At 41.8% G+C, this 13,686-nt stretch overlaps 1 protein-coding gene across 2 annotated transcripts; it reads right to left on the bottom strand.

Moving 5' to 3' along the window:
• Positions 1 to 5,100: 5,100 nt before the first annotated feature.
• On the bottom strand, positions 5,101 to 13,650 carry LOC106588307 (transmembrane protein 79). Of its 2 annotated transcripts, XM_014177140.2 has the most exons (5): positions 13,452 to 13,649; positions 12,060 to 12,924; positions 11,157 to 11,351; positions 10,692 to 10,920; positions 5,101 to 6,572 (listed from the first exon to the last, which is right to left on the bottom strand). In XM_014177140.2, the coding sequence occupies exons 2-5, from the start codon at positions 12,739 to 12,741 to the stop codon at positions 6,383 to 6,385; spliced, it is 1,296 nt and encodes a 431-aa protein (XP_014032615.2). In that variant the 5' UTR covers positions 12,742 to 12,924; positions 13,452 to 13,649; the 3' UTR covers positions 5,101 to 6,382. The 2 variants fall into 2 exon arrangements, with proteins under 2 accessions (XP_014032615.2, XP_014032616.2); XM_014177141.2 differs by lacking the exon at positions 11,157 to 11,351 and having other exon boundaries at positions 13,452 to 13,650.
• Between the last annotated feature and the right edge of the window lie 36 nt (positions 13,651 to 13,686).

Below are 13,686 nucleotides of genomic sequence, written 5' to 3' on the forward strand. Positions count from 1 at the left end.
CAGTCAGGAAGTTAAAGCTTGGTCGCAAATGGGTCTTCCAAATGGACAATGACCCCAAGCATACTTCCAAAGTTGTGGCAAAATGGCTTAAGGACAACAAAATCAAGGTATTGTAGTAGCCATCACAAATCCCTGACCTCAATCCAATAGAAGATTTGTGGGCAGAACTGAAAAAGCATGTGCAAGCAAGGAGGCCTACAAACCTGACTCAGTTACACCAGCTCTGTCAGGAGGAATGTGCCAAAATTCACCCAACTTATTGTGTGAAGCTTGTGGAAGGCTAGCCAAAACATTTTACCCAAGTTAAACAATTTAAAGGCAATGCTACCAAATACTAATTGAGTGTGTAAACTTCTGACCCACTGGGAATGTGATGAAAGAAATAAAAGCTGAAATAAATCACTCTATTATTCTGACATTTCACATTCTTAAAATAAAGTGGTGATCCTAACTGACCTAAGACAGGGAATTTTTACTAGGATTAAATGTCAGGAATTGTGAAACTGAGTTTAAATGTATTTGGCTAAGGTGTATGTTAACTTCCGACTTCAACTGTATATATACAGTGAGGGGAAAAAAGTATTTGATCCCCTGCTGATTTTGTACGTTTGCCCACTGACAAAGAAATTATCAGTATACTTTTAATGATAGGTTTATTCTAACAGTGAGAGACAGAATAACAACAACAAAAATCCAGAAAAACGCATGTCAAAAATGTTATACAATGATTTGCATTTTAATGAGGGAAATAAGTATTTGACCCCTCTGCAAAACATTACTTAGTACTTGGTGGCAAAACCCTTGTTGGCAATCACAGAGGTCAGATGTTTCTTGTAGTTGGCCACCAGGTTTGTACACATCTCAGGAGGGATTTTGTCTCACTCCTCTTTGCAGATCTTCTCCAAGTCATTGAGGCTGACGTTTGGCAACTCAAACCTTCAGCTCCCTCCACAGATTTTCTATGGGATTAAGGTCTGGAGACTGGCTAGGCCACTCCAGGACCTTAATGTGCTTCTTCTTGAGCCACTCCTTTGTTGCCTTGGCCGTGTGTTTTGGGTCATTGTCATGCTGGAATACCCATCCACGACCCATTTTCAATGCCCTGGCTGAGGGAAGGAGGTTCTCACCCAAGATTTGACGGTACATGGCCCCGTCCATCGTCCCTTTGATGCTGTGAAGTTGTCCTGTCCCCTTAGCAGAAAAACACCCCCAAAGCATAATGTTTCCACCTCCATGTTTGACGGTGGGGATGGTGTTCTTGGGGTCATAGGCAGCATTCCTCCTCCTCCAAACATGGCGAGTTGAGTTGATGCCAAAGAGCTCCATTTTGGTCTCATCTGACCACAACACTTTTACCCAGTTGTCCTCTGAATCATTCAGATGTTCATTGGTAAACTTCAGACGGGCATGTATATGTACTATCTTGAGCAGGGGGACCTTGCGGGCACTGCAGGATTTCAGTCCTTCACAGCGTAGTGTGTTACCAATTGTTTTCCTGGTGACTATGGTCCCAGCTGCCTTGAGATCATTGACAAGATCATCCCGTGTAGTTCTGTGCTGATTCCTCAACGTTCTCATGATCATTGCAACTCCACGAGGTGAGATCTTGCATGGAGCCCCAGGCCGAGGGAGATTGACAGTTCTTTGTGTTTCTTCCATTTGCGAATAATCACACCAACTGTTGTCACCTTCTCACCAAGCTGCTTGGCGATGGTCTTGTAGCCCATTCCAGCCTTGTGTAGGTCTACAATCTTGTCCCTGACATCCTTGGAGAGCTCTTTGGTCTTGGCCATGGTGGAGAGTTTGGAATCTGATTGATTGCTTCTGTGGACAGGTGTCTTTTATATAGGTAACAAACTGAGATTAGGAGCACTCCCTTTAAGAGTGTGCTCCTAATCTCAGCTCGTTACCTGTATAAAAGACACCTGGGAGCCATAAATCTTTCTGATTGAGAGGGGGTCAAATACTTATTTCCCTCATTAAAATGCAAATCAATTTGTAACATTTTTGACGTGTTTTTGTGAATTTTTTTGTTGTTATTCTGTCTCTCACTGTTCAAATAAACCTACCATTAAAATTATTGACTGATCATTTCTTTGTCAGTGGGTCAAACGCACAAAATCAGCAGGGGATCAAATTCTTTTTTCCCTCGCTGTACACTACCGTTCAAAAGTTTGGGGTCACTTAGAAATGTCTTTGTTTTTGAAAGAAAAGCTACTTTTTGTCCATTTAAAATAACAAATTGATCAGAAATACAGTGTAGACATGTAATGTTTTAAATGACTATTGTAGCTGGAAACGGCAGATTTTTTTAATGGAATATCTACATAGGCGTACAGGGGCCCATAATCAGCAACGATCATTCCTGTGTTCCAATGGCACGTTGTGTTAGTTAATCCAAGTTTATCATTTTAAAAAGGCTCATTAGAAAACCCTTTGCAATTGTTAGCACAGCTGAAAGCTGTTGTCCTGATTAAAGAAGCAATCTGAGTATCTGGAGTATCAGCATTTGTGGGTTCGATTACTGGCTCAAAATGGCCAGAAACAAAACTTTCTTCTGAAATTCGTCAGTCTATTCTTGTTCTGAGAGATGTCCCATGCGAGAACTATCCCATGCGAGAAATTGCCAAGAAACTGTAGATCTTGTACAACGCTGTGTACTACTCCCTTCACAGAACAGTGTAAACTGGCTCTAACCAGAATAGAAAGGAGTGGGAGGCCCCGATGCACAAGTGAGCAAGAGGACAAGTACATTAGAGTGTCTAGTTTGAGAAACAGATGCCTCACATGTCCTCAACTGGCAGCTTCATTACTGGATCGGTGTCCTTTCCACGGGATGGTTGAGCTAATGTAGGCTAATGCGATTAGCATAAGGTTGAAAGTTACAACAAAATTTCCCAGGACATAGACCTATCTGATATTGGCACACAAAGCTTAAATTCTTGTTCATCTAACTGCACTGTTCAATTTACAGTATCTATTACAGTGAAAGAATACCATGCTATTGTTTAAGGAGAGTGCGCAATTTTGAACATGTAAAGTTATTAATAAACAATTTAGGCACATTTGGGCAGTCTTGGTGATATAACATTTTGAACAGAAATGCAATGGTTCATTGGATCAGTCTAAAACTTTGAAAATGCACTGCTTCCATCTAGTGGCCAAAATAATACATTATGGCCTTTCTCTTGCATTTCAAAGATGATGGTACAAAAAATACAAAAGAACGGTTGTTTTTGTCTTTGTATTATCTTTTACCAGATCTATTGTGTTATTCACCTACATTTCTTTCACATTTCCACAAACTTCAAAGTGTTTCCTTTCAAATATGCATATCCTTGCTTCAGGGCCTGAGCTATAGGCAGTTAGATTTGGGTATGTCATTTTAAGCGAAAATGACCGCAAAACACCAGTCTCAATGTCAACAGTGAAGAGGCGACTCCAGGATGATGGCCTTCTAGGCAGAGTTCCTCTGTCCAGTGTCTGTGTTATTTTGCCCATCTTAATCTTTGATTTTATTGGCCAGTCTGAGGTATGTTTTTTTCTTTGCAACTCTGCCTAGAAGGCCAGCATCCCGGAGTCGCCTCTTCACTGTTGACGTTGAGACCGGTGCTTTGCGGGTACTATTTAATGAAGCTGCCAGTTGAGGACTTGTGAGGTGTCTGTTTCTCAAACTAGACACTAATGTACTTGTCCTCTTGCTCAGTTGTACACCGGTGCCTTCCACTCCTCTTTCTATTCTGCTTAGAGACAGTTTGCGCTGATCTGTGAAGGGAGTAGTAGACACCGTTGTACGAGATCTTCAGTTTCTTGGCAATTTCTCGCATGGAATAGCCTTAATTATTCAGAACAAGAATAGACTGACGAGTTTCAGAAGAAAGGCCTTTGTTTCTGGCCATTTTGAGCCTGTAATCGAACCCACAAATGCTGATGCTCCAGATATTTAACTAGTCTAAAGGCGGCCAGTTTTATTGCTTCTTTAAATCAGAACAACAGTTTTCAGCTGTGCTAACATATTTGCAAAAGGGTTTTCTAATGATCATTTAGCATTTTAAAATGATAAACTTGGATTAGCTAACACAACATGCCATTGGAACACAGGAGTGATGGTTGTTGATAATTGGCATCTATGCCTATGTAGATTATCATATATATATTTTTTTTAAATCAGCCGTTTCCAGCTACAATAGTCATTTACAACATTAATGTCTACACTGTATTTCTGATCAATTTGATGTACACAAAAGTTGCATTTCTTTCAAAAACAAGGACATTTCTAAGTGACCCCAAACTTTTGAACGGTAGTTTATATATTTTCTTTTATCCCAGCCCCCATCCCTGCAGGAGGGCTTTTGCCTTTTGGTAGGACGTCTTGTAAATAAGAATTTGTTCTTAACTATCTTAAAGGTTAAATAAATAAAAATGTTGAACTTCCATCCTCTCAGGCCAGGGGCACAATGTATTAATTTATGGTTGGATCAGAAACACTAAAATCATTGGCCAGTATTGAGAATTAAGTAAAACCACAAGTCCAAATCCTTATCTCCATCCATGGCTAATTCAGGAAAGGGCCAATTTTAGCTAGCTAGCCATCGGAGGACAACGAGATGCAACAATTCAAGTTTTACTTCTGTCAATGACATTTGGTTTCTGATGTGATTTGTCTGAAGCCAAATCCAAACTGGCTTCCCTTAACACTTTTTTTTTTGGCGTGCAAGGACCATTCACAGCTGAGCTCACTCAGTTTAGCTCAACACTGATTGGCTATTATTTGATACTTTTATCAAGGGTTTGTTGACTTCCCTTGCATTCAATGCTATGGGCTGCAACAATGTCACATACTCTTTTTGACCAGACGGCATCATATGCTACACATACTGAGAGAGGGGTGCTGTTTTGTTCGGACGCTTTCTCCAGTGAGATACATTTCCTTCAATTTGCAAGAGGCTGAATGTAGGAAACACTGAGACTAAAGATACAAAATAACGTATGTTTTTCTTGGCCAATTCCTTGGTATCCATGAATACACACCAGTGCTTTTGAACTAGTTACTGTCAATCCTTGTCTCATCCTTTGGCTTCATGATGTCATGACAAAATGCAAGATTAGTAGCTGCTTTATTATCTGAATCACATCGTTCCATTAAGAGAGTGTAAACATTGAAAGATAATGTCCAAAAGAAATACAACAATTATGAGCAGTCTGCCATATACAAACAGGACAAAGTATGTGCATTGGTTATGGTACTGTACAGACATAATGAACATAACACATTCTTAAATAGCTATCAATTATCAACATATTCTTCATTCCCATTCATTGTGGGAGTAGTAAATGCTGTACTATTGTAGAAATGAAATAAATGTAAACATTGCACAGTTGAAGAAATAATAAAATATCCACATTGATTTTATGTTTTACGCATTCAAAAAAAGTCAACTCTGCACTAGGTTTATACTTCAATGTTGGCACTTAAGTCTTCATACATTTTAATAACTTGGGGAAGACCACCCCCATCAGGATGTACTGTATAGTGCTGACTAGTCATGTCGTCATAGCTCATTATGAAACATTCCAGTGAGGCTCTGGACCATCCTTCACCAAAGCCATGAGATTAGAATAAAACACAATTCTAGTTAGTAAGGATGTACTGCACAAAGTTGTGGTTTAGGCAACAAACAGAGGAAAACAGACAGACAACTGGGGAAGAACAACCTGGGCTTGTCCAATAAATAAATTTTTAAACGCTAATTTTCCTTTGCTACATTTTTTAAAAAGTTTTACGTTTTGTGCCTAATGAACACAACCCAGGCCTTACATGTCTTATTTTATGGATGGTCCATTCCTCTTTGGCTTATGTATGGCATAAGACATATCACAATCCTTCAACTACAGGCAACTTCATTGGGGTGGCTAACTGTTACTAGCCTCACCTCATCTTAATGTGTTGTCCAGCTCTCCCTAAACCATTGTTCAATGTGATCCAATATGTTCCAGATGAAGGACATGAAATCCAAGCCGAGGAACTTGATTATTCTCCCTGTCTCCTTCCAAAACAAACACCATGACAATGAGTGGGTGCCAACAATTTTCTAACTCTTCACTCAAATTATTCAGTAGGGCAAAACACTGGGGAACTTGTGTGTTATATTGTTGAGAACAGACTTGCATCTCGGTATGTAGAGTAAGGAATACATTTCAATCTGCAAGGTTGCACAACATTTGCCTAAGGAACGTGCCTCTGGTCTATCAGAAGGCAAAGTGTACATATGATACTGTAGGTATAAGTTACATGGTAATATCTAATCCTTTCAGGTCTAAGTGTCTAGGGACTGGGGGTCCATTTAATCTTCAGAATTGGGTGGATCTACTCCTCTTCCTCCTAGCCCCACCAACTCTGCCTGGGAGGTGGGGTGGTGGGCGGGGCCACATCAAAGACAGCCCCTTCACTGAGTGACGAGCACACAAAGTAGAGGTTGGCACCCAACATGACCAGTATGGGCAGGAAGGAGAGGCCGAAGCCTAACCCCCTCACACTGCTGCCTAGGGTCACACAAACCCAGTAGATCAGCCTGTAGGGTGAGAGATCACAACAAGATCAGACAATTGGGCCACACAAACCCAGTAGATCAGCCTATAGAAGAAGTGACATTGGGTGAGTTTGTTTTGCATGGTCCATGGAGATAAAATACAGAACGTATGTAAACACGTACAGTACCAGTTAAAGGTTTGGACACACCTACTCATTCAAGGATTTCTTTATTTTTACTATTTTCTACATTGTAGAATAGTGAAGACATCAAAACTATGAAATAACACATATGGAATCATGTAGTAACCAAAAGTGTTAAATCAAAAATATTGTATGTTTGAGATTCTAAGTAGCCACCCTTTGCCTTGACAGCTTTGCACACTCTTGGCATTCTCTCAACCAACTTCATGAGGAATGCTTTTCCAACGGTCTTGAAGGAGTTCCCACATATGCTGAGCACTTGTTGGCTGCTTTTCCTTCCCTCTGCGGTCCAACTCATCCCAATTGGGTTGAGGTCGGGTGATTGTGGAGGCCAGGTCATCTATCACTCTCCTTGGTCAAATAGCCCTTACACAGCCTGGAGGTGTGTTTTGGATCATTGTCCTGTTAAAAACGAATGATAGTCCCACTAGGCACAAACCAAATGGGAAGGCGTATTACTACAGAATGTTGTGGTAACCATGCTGGTTAAGTGTGCCTTGAATTCTAAATAAAATCAGGGTGTCACCAGCAAAACACCCCCACACCGTCACACCTCCATGCTTCACGGTGGGAACTACATTTGCGGAGATCATCCGTTCACCTGCTCCGCGTCTCAAATTTGGACTCATCAAACCAAAGGACAGAGTTCCACCGGTCTAATGTCCATTGCTCATGTTTCTTTGCCTAAGCAAGTCTCTTCTTCTTATTGGTGTCCTTTAGTAGTGTTTCTTTGCAGAAATTCGATAATGATGGCCTGATTCACACCGTCTCCTCTGAACAGTTGATGTTGAGATGTGTCTGTTACTTCAACTCTGTGAAGCATTTATTTGGGCTGCAATCTGAGGTGCAATTAACTAATTAACTTATCCTCTGCAGCAGAGGTAACTCTGGGGTCTTCCTTTCCTGTGGCAGTCCTCATGAGAGCCAGTTTCATCATTGCGCTTGATGGTTTTTGCGACTGCACTTGAATAAACTTTCAAAGTTCTTAATTTTCAGGATTGACTGACCTTCATTGTCTTCAAGTAATGATGGACTGTTGTTTCTCTTTGCTTATTTGAGCTGTTTTTGCCCCAATATGGACTTGGTCTTTTAACAAATAGGACTATCTTCTGTATACCACCCCTATCTTGTCACAACACAACTGATTGGCTCAAACGCATTAAGAAGGAAAGAAAGTCCACAAATTAACAAGGCACACCTGTTAATTGAAATGCATTCCAGGTGACTACCTCATGAAGCTGGTTGAGATAATGCCAAGAGTGTGCAAAGCTGTCAAGGCAAAGGGTGGCTACTTTGAAGAATCTCATATAAAATATATTTTGATTTGTTTAACGCTTTTTTGGTTACTACATGATTCCATGTGTAATTTAATCGTTTTGATGTCTTCACTATTATTCTACAATGTATAAAATTGTAAAAAAAAAAAAAAAAAAAACTGGAATAAGTAGGTGTGTCCAAACTTTGACTGGTACTGTAAGTGTTTACAAACATTATTAGGTTAGAAAAGATAAGGATAACAATGTTGGGTGAAAGTATGGATTGGTGATAAGCAATGTTCCCTCTGGGACTGGCACACAGAATAAATATTAGTCCACAGAAAGAAGCACGAGATTGAACTTCACTCTAGAGCAGTGGTCACCTACCGGTCGATCCAAGGCATTCCTAGTCAAACATTTATGCAAAAAAACAACGATAAAGCTTTTTTTTTTGTCTCAGGCTGTTGCCGGTAGGTGCACCCAATTCAGCTGCCCTGCGTGCCGGGTAGACAACTGTTGCCATTTTGTACCATTTCATGTGTCTGAAGGTACAAACTCTGCCTTCCCGGCAGGCCCGGAGAGCAAATCAAGTGCACTATAGGCCTACCGCTGGCCAATCGGATGGCTCAGATTACAGTGTCTGCAGTAACGTAGCAGACATAAAAGAAAGATACAGCAAACTTGATACTGTGAGATTTCAACACTTAAAACCATGACTAGACAAATACAAATACAACAAATACAGCAAAGAGCTGCTGTTTTTATGAGTGAGTTCATGTTTAAGTTCTTACTTAGCACTGTCAACACTTTTATAAGCCATAAAATGCACATTCTTCCCATTTCCACTCAGTGCTCCAACAAGCACTGTAGCCGTAAAGAATGAGTAGGAAAGTTTATCTATAGGCTTGCGTTGTTATTATTATTAGCGGCTTTGGTCATTTTTAGTATTGAGGAATATTTCACTTTCTCTGCTCATAGGAGCAACATGAATTTGTGCATGAGGCAGAAATGATGCAGTGCGACTGGAGTTGCCATCAGCTGGAAGACTGTGTCCCTTTTTGTTCAGTGTCAGGGGAGGAAAGGGAGAGCAGAGGGACGTTGACAGGCGGACCCTCAGTCTGCTGCTCTCTCCCTCCGCTGACCATCAGATGTAGGCACAACCAGCCCAGTAAAATACAAATAAAAAGCTAATTATTTGGTCGTGCCTCACAAGTAATACAACTACAGATCTATTACAGGTGTTATCATATAGCCTACCTCAAATTTTGAAATAGATTTTTTTTTTTAAATGGCCCGTACAACAATGCATTGGCAGGGCAACTCATTGCTTCAGTAGTCTTTTTAATTGGTTAATGTTGCATAGGCGTACATTTTTTAAGTCATGTGTAAAGATTATATGAGCGGTAGATCTCAGCTTGCATTTTGACTCAGAAAAATTTGGTGACCACTGTTCTAGAGTTTTCCCTGTTAACACTAACAGCCTTTCCCTTTACTGTGGTAATTGTGATCTAATCAACAGAATATTAGCCACTTTCAATGCAACATACTGAAACAAAGAACTTAACTAGAGATTTTATTGTAGGCAGAATGCGTCGGAGTAGGATTCTATTGCATTGACAAGCGGCATAAACAATCAGAGCTGCAGTATCCTTATATGCAAATAGACCATTGCCATATATGCATCTGCAGCAGACGTGATACCCTGTCATGGCATCGAAACGCCTGCTCAACACAGACCGTGGGGTTAACTTGGAAAAGTACTCTACTAGAGGCTGTGAACAAGCGATTCGGTGGCATTCTCTCTGAGCCTCTACTGTGTCGCCACCATGCTCGATGCTAGGTACAAGGACCGCTAATTCGATGCAGACAAGAAACAGGGTTTACGTGAAATGTTAGACACAGCTGGACAAGATGGAAACGGACACAGTGACAGTGCGCATCGAGGAAGAGAGGTCACGGACAGACAGAGCTGAAACGACACTACTTGACATGTATGATGAAATCCTGGTTGAGATTCAGCAGAGCATGAAACAGCACAGCAAGTGTAAGAAATAGGTTTTGATTATGTTTTACTGGTAATGGGGAAATACGTAAATGCCAACAAAATAACTTTTTGGTCAGTGTGTGTGTGTGTGTGTGTGTGTGTGTGTGTGTGTGTGTGTGTGTTTCAGATATTTAATAGTACTAGAATGCTTAAAAGGCCGCCAATTAAAAAAAATATGTTACCTGTATCATCTTTTTTGACAAGGAACATATCGGTATCGGCCAAAAATGTCATATTGGTGCATTCCTATGCACAACACAACCCATTCCGCACCCACGAAGCAGCGTTACCTATCCCTCCACAAAAGCCATGTCCCTTGTTGAAAAAAGGGGAACAATGGCTGCATTTTAGGCTGACTGCACTGCATACGCACGCCCAATCTCAAAACTATCTAGTGATTCCACATCGGCTACATCTCTGCTAACTGCAGAGTGAATGCACATAACCAGAATAATTATCATTCAATTACCACAGCGAATTATTGTAGTGTTTGTTTGTGTCAATTAATCCTGTAAGGGATGGGTTGACAATTGGCGATTTGACACGAAAAATAACATTTTCATTCATTCATTCACACAAATAAACATACAACGCAGAATGCACTGCTACCACTGAGACTGAGTAGTGAACACACACACACAGGCAGACAGGCACTCACCTGCCGAAGGCAAAGACGATGGTGAGCAGGGGCACCAACTTGAGCAGGTCCTGGCTGATGTAGGTGGCCATGACGGCCAGCTGCAGGAAGTAGAGTAGGAAGAGGGAGAGCGAGTCGCCCACGTAGTGCCGGTGGACTGCCACCTCCCGGCTCTCCTCCCCCACCTTGGCCTCGTAGAGGGGTGTCAGGGCGCCGTAGCGCAGCCGCGCCAACCCCTGCACCAGCACACCTGGGAGAGGGGGTGGGAGGGGAAAGATGGGGGGGGAGGAGAAGAGATAGGTGGAGGGAAGAGGAAGACAGTGCAGGGGGGGAGGACCGAGGTAGAGGAAGATTGGGAGAGTACCAAAAAAAGCAATAAAAACATTAACATTGCCAAGAGCAATGAAGTAACACATCTAGTCTATTCAATAATCTCTAATAGGTGATAACATATCACAGCCCAACCCTAATAGTCCACAGTCTTACCTAGCATAATGGGTATGACAGCAAAGAAGGAGCAGCGCAGTGTGTACACCAGCCTGAGAGGGGCGCTGTCCAGGGGTGGGGCATCAAAGGGCAAAAGTGCATAGCCGCCCCATACAAGTAGAGGGAAGAGAACAGCTGCAGCACCAATGCCCAGGCCAAGTTTCAGAACATCCCCACAACTACCACCACACATATCTAAATAACAGAGGAATCTGGGTTCAATAAAACTACAGCCAAACCTGGGGAAAATTGTGTTTTTAAAATACAATAACTTGAGAAGTATTAATAAAAAAATAAAACAGCCATTTCTTTGGTCGATGACGATAGGAAATATATGTAGACTTCTTACTATGCTGCCTCATATTTTACATGACAATTTTCATACCAATTTCTCACAACAGGAAAGAAATTCATTTTTACGTTTTATTCACTAAGCTGACACTCTTATCCAGAGCGACTTTCATCTTAAGATAGCTAGGTGGGACAACCACATATCACAGTAAGTACATTTTCCCACAATAAAGTAGCTATCAGGAGTGAGGAGGGGGGGGGGTGCTGTGGGATTATTTTAGATACTCTTTGAAGAGTTAGGGTTTCAGATGTTTTCGGGAGATGGGCAGGAACTCTGTTGTCCTAGCTTCAGGGGGAAGCTGGTTACACCATTGGGGTGTCATTAGCGCTAAAACATGTCTAATCAGAGGGGAAAAGATCAAATAAAATGATAATGTAACCTACATTTTTTAGAATCCACTTGTGTTGATATACTGTTTATTAAAAACTTTACATAATGACAATGTTTTTTTTTTCTTCATAGGAATGCACATCAATCCCTAAACGGATAAGAACTTAAATGGAACTGACCCCAATTAGTATTAATGGTATTGGTCCGGCACTGGTACATACGTGTGTAGTTGTCCGGCTCCTCTGTCCACTGTGGGTAGTAGTATACTGGTGGGGCTGTTGGTGTCTGGGGCTCTAAGAAAGGTCTCTTCTCAGTATCCATCTCCCCATATTTGCTATTTTCGAGTGGGAACTCCTCCCGTTTGCTAGATGGACGCACTATCACTGTCGGAGTGAAGACCTGCGCAACCTTCTCTGGCACTGGTCCTTCCTCCCCCTCTTCCTCATCATCTGCAAGCGAACCATCCCTTTCCTCGCCTTGGACTGCATCCACATCATCTCTCCATCGCTCTCCCTCTGGCATGCTCTCTCTCCATTTTGCCTTTCGCTCACTCTCTGGCTGGCTCTCCTGTCCCTCCAGAAGCTCTGTGCTCCCTCCTCTCCTCTCTACCTCCTCCTCCCTCTCCTCATCCCCTTCAGCTCCCTCACTCTCAGACGCTACACCTCCTTTCTCTCCCTCTCTGTCTCCCAGCCACAGCAAAGTGCTAGGCTCCAAGGCAGCTGAGCTGGTTGCCTTTTTCGCCTCTTGCTTCTCATCCTCTTCCCCCTTCTCTTCATCCATCCTCCTGTGCTCTAGGCCCTGTTCCGCTCCAGGTGTTTGAGGTCCTGCAGCAGTAGACCCACTGGTTTTAGAAGGCCCTCCGGCTCTGTCTTCATCTGGATTTAAAGTCAGGTGCACGGACATCACTGTTTCTCACCCGTCTCTGTCCGTATGATATTCCTGTCTAGGCTGTGTGTGCAACTATTGGCCAGTGTGTCTTTCTGCAAAGTGACTATTCAAAGTGACTATTCAACATTTACAATTATATTCCATATAACAACTTGGTGCCAAACCTCATTCTTATAAAGCCAAGTCCTATTGATTCACCTGAAAGGGAAGAGTGAAACAATGGTTTGCAGGCACACAGTAAACAATCCATTTGATAAGTTAATGAGCTGAGAGTCATCAGTGAACATTGAACTTTGATTTTGAATCTCTAAATGGATGAAGTGTACCTTCCTCTACGGAGTGCGATTTATCAACGTTCTAATGCCCACTGCACGCACAAGACATACTGATTTATATTCTACTACTAGTAGTAGACTACCAATGAGATGCAGTTGTTTAATAAGGAAAAAACATATTCTTACTTTAATATAGGCGTAGTACGGAAACAGATTACTTTAAAATGAAGCAATGTCACAAACTTGTTTTCTGGGTCTGGTTTAGAGTATCTGATTTTGCGACAACATTGCGTTCTCCGTTTCCGCACTATGTCCATATCGCAAAAACGTTTTTGTGGGTCTCTGGTCTCCAGATACTGGACCTTAACCTACCTATCCAGTGCCATTAAATCCATGACATAAGGAACTTTGAACTGATGTACTTAGTTAGTCGTAGTTAAACTGACTTACCCGACGTCTAGGCTGCATGTTGCTCCATAAGATTAAAATAGTAAAAACTGGAATTGGCCCAGGAAGTGTTTTTCAGACTTTTGTCGTAATGTGAAACTCAAGTAAGGTTGGGTTGTTTGACAGGTGCGGCAAGGTAAATCATTGCAGGAAAGTTTTTGTGGTTGCTCATATCATGTGATAACTCCACCCACGATGACGTTTCGTTTTGTAGTAGGCCACAGTGCACATTTTTTTA

This window comes from Salmo salar, chromosome ssa27 (genome assembly GCF_905237065.1).
Source record: "Salmo salar chromosome ssa27, Ssal_v3.1, whole genome shotgun sequence".
Classification (NCBI taxonomy): Eukaryota; Metazoa; Chordata; class Actinopteri; order Salmoniformes; family Salmonidae; genus Salmo; species Salmo salar.

What these genes read in the sequence shown, in the direction of transcription:
- LOC106588307 (XM_014177140.2), bottom strand. Translation starts at nt 12,741, where the DNA reads ATGTCCGTGCACCTGACTTTAAATCCAGATGAAGACAGAGCCGGAGGG. An exon ending in GGAGCCGGACAACTACACAC is followed by an intron (nt 11,352 to 12,059) that starts GTATGTACCAGT and finishes TCTGTTATTTAG; the next exon opens with ATATGTGTGGTGGTAGTTGT. An exon ending in ATCGTCTTTGCCTTCGGCAG is followed by an intron (nt 6,573 to 10,691) that starts GTGAGTGCCTGT and finishes CTCACCCTACAG; the next exon opens with GCTGATCTACTGGGTTTGTG.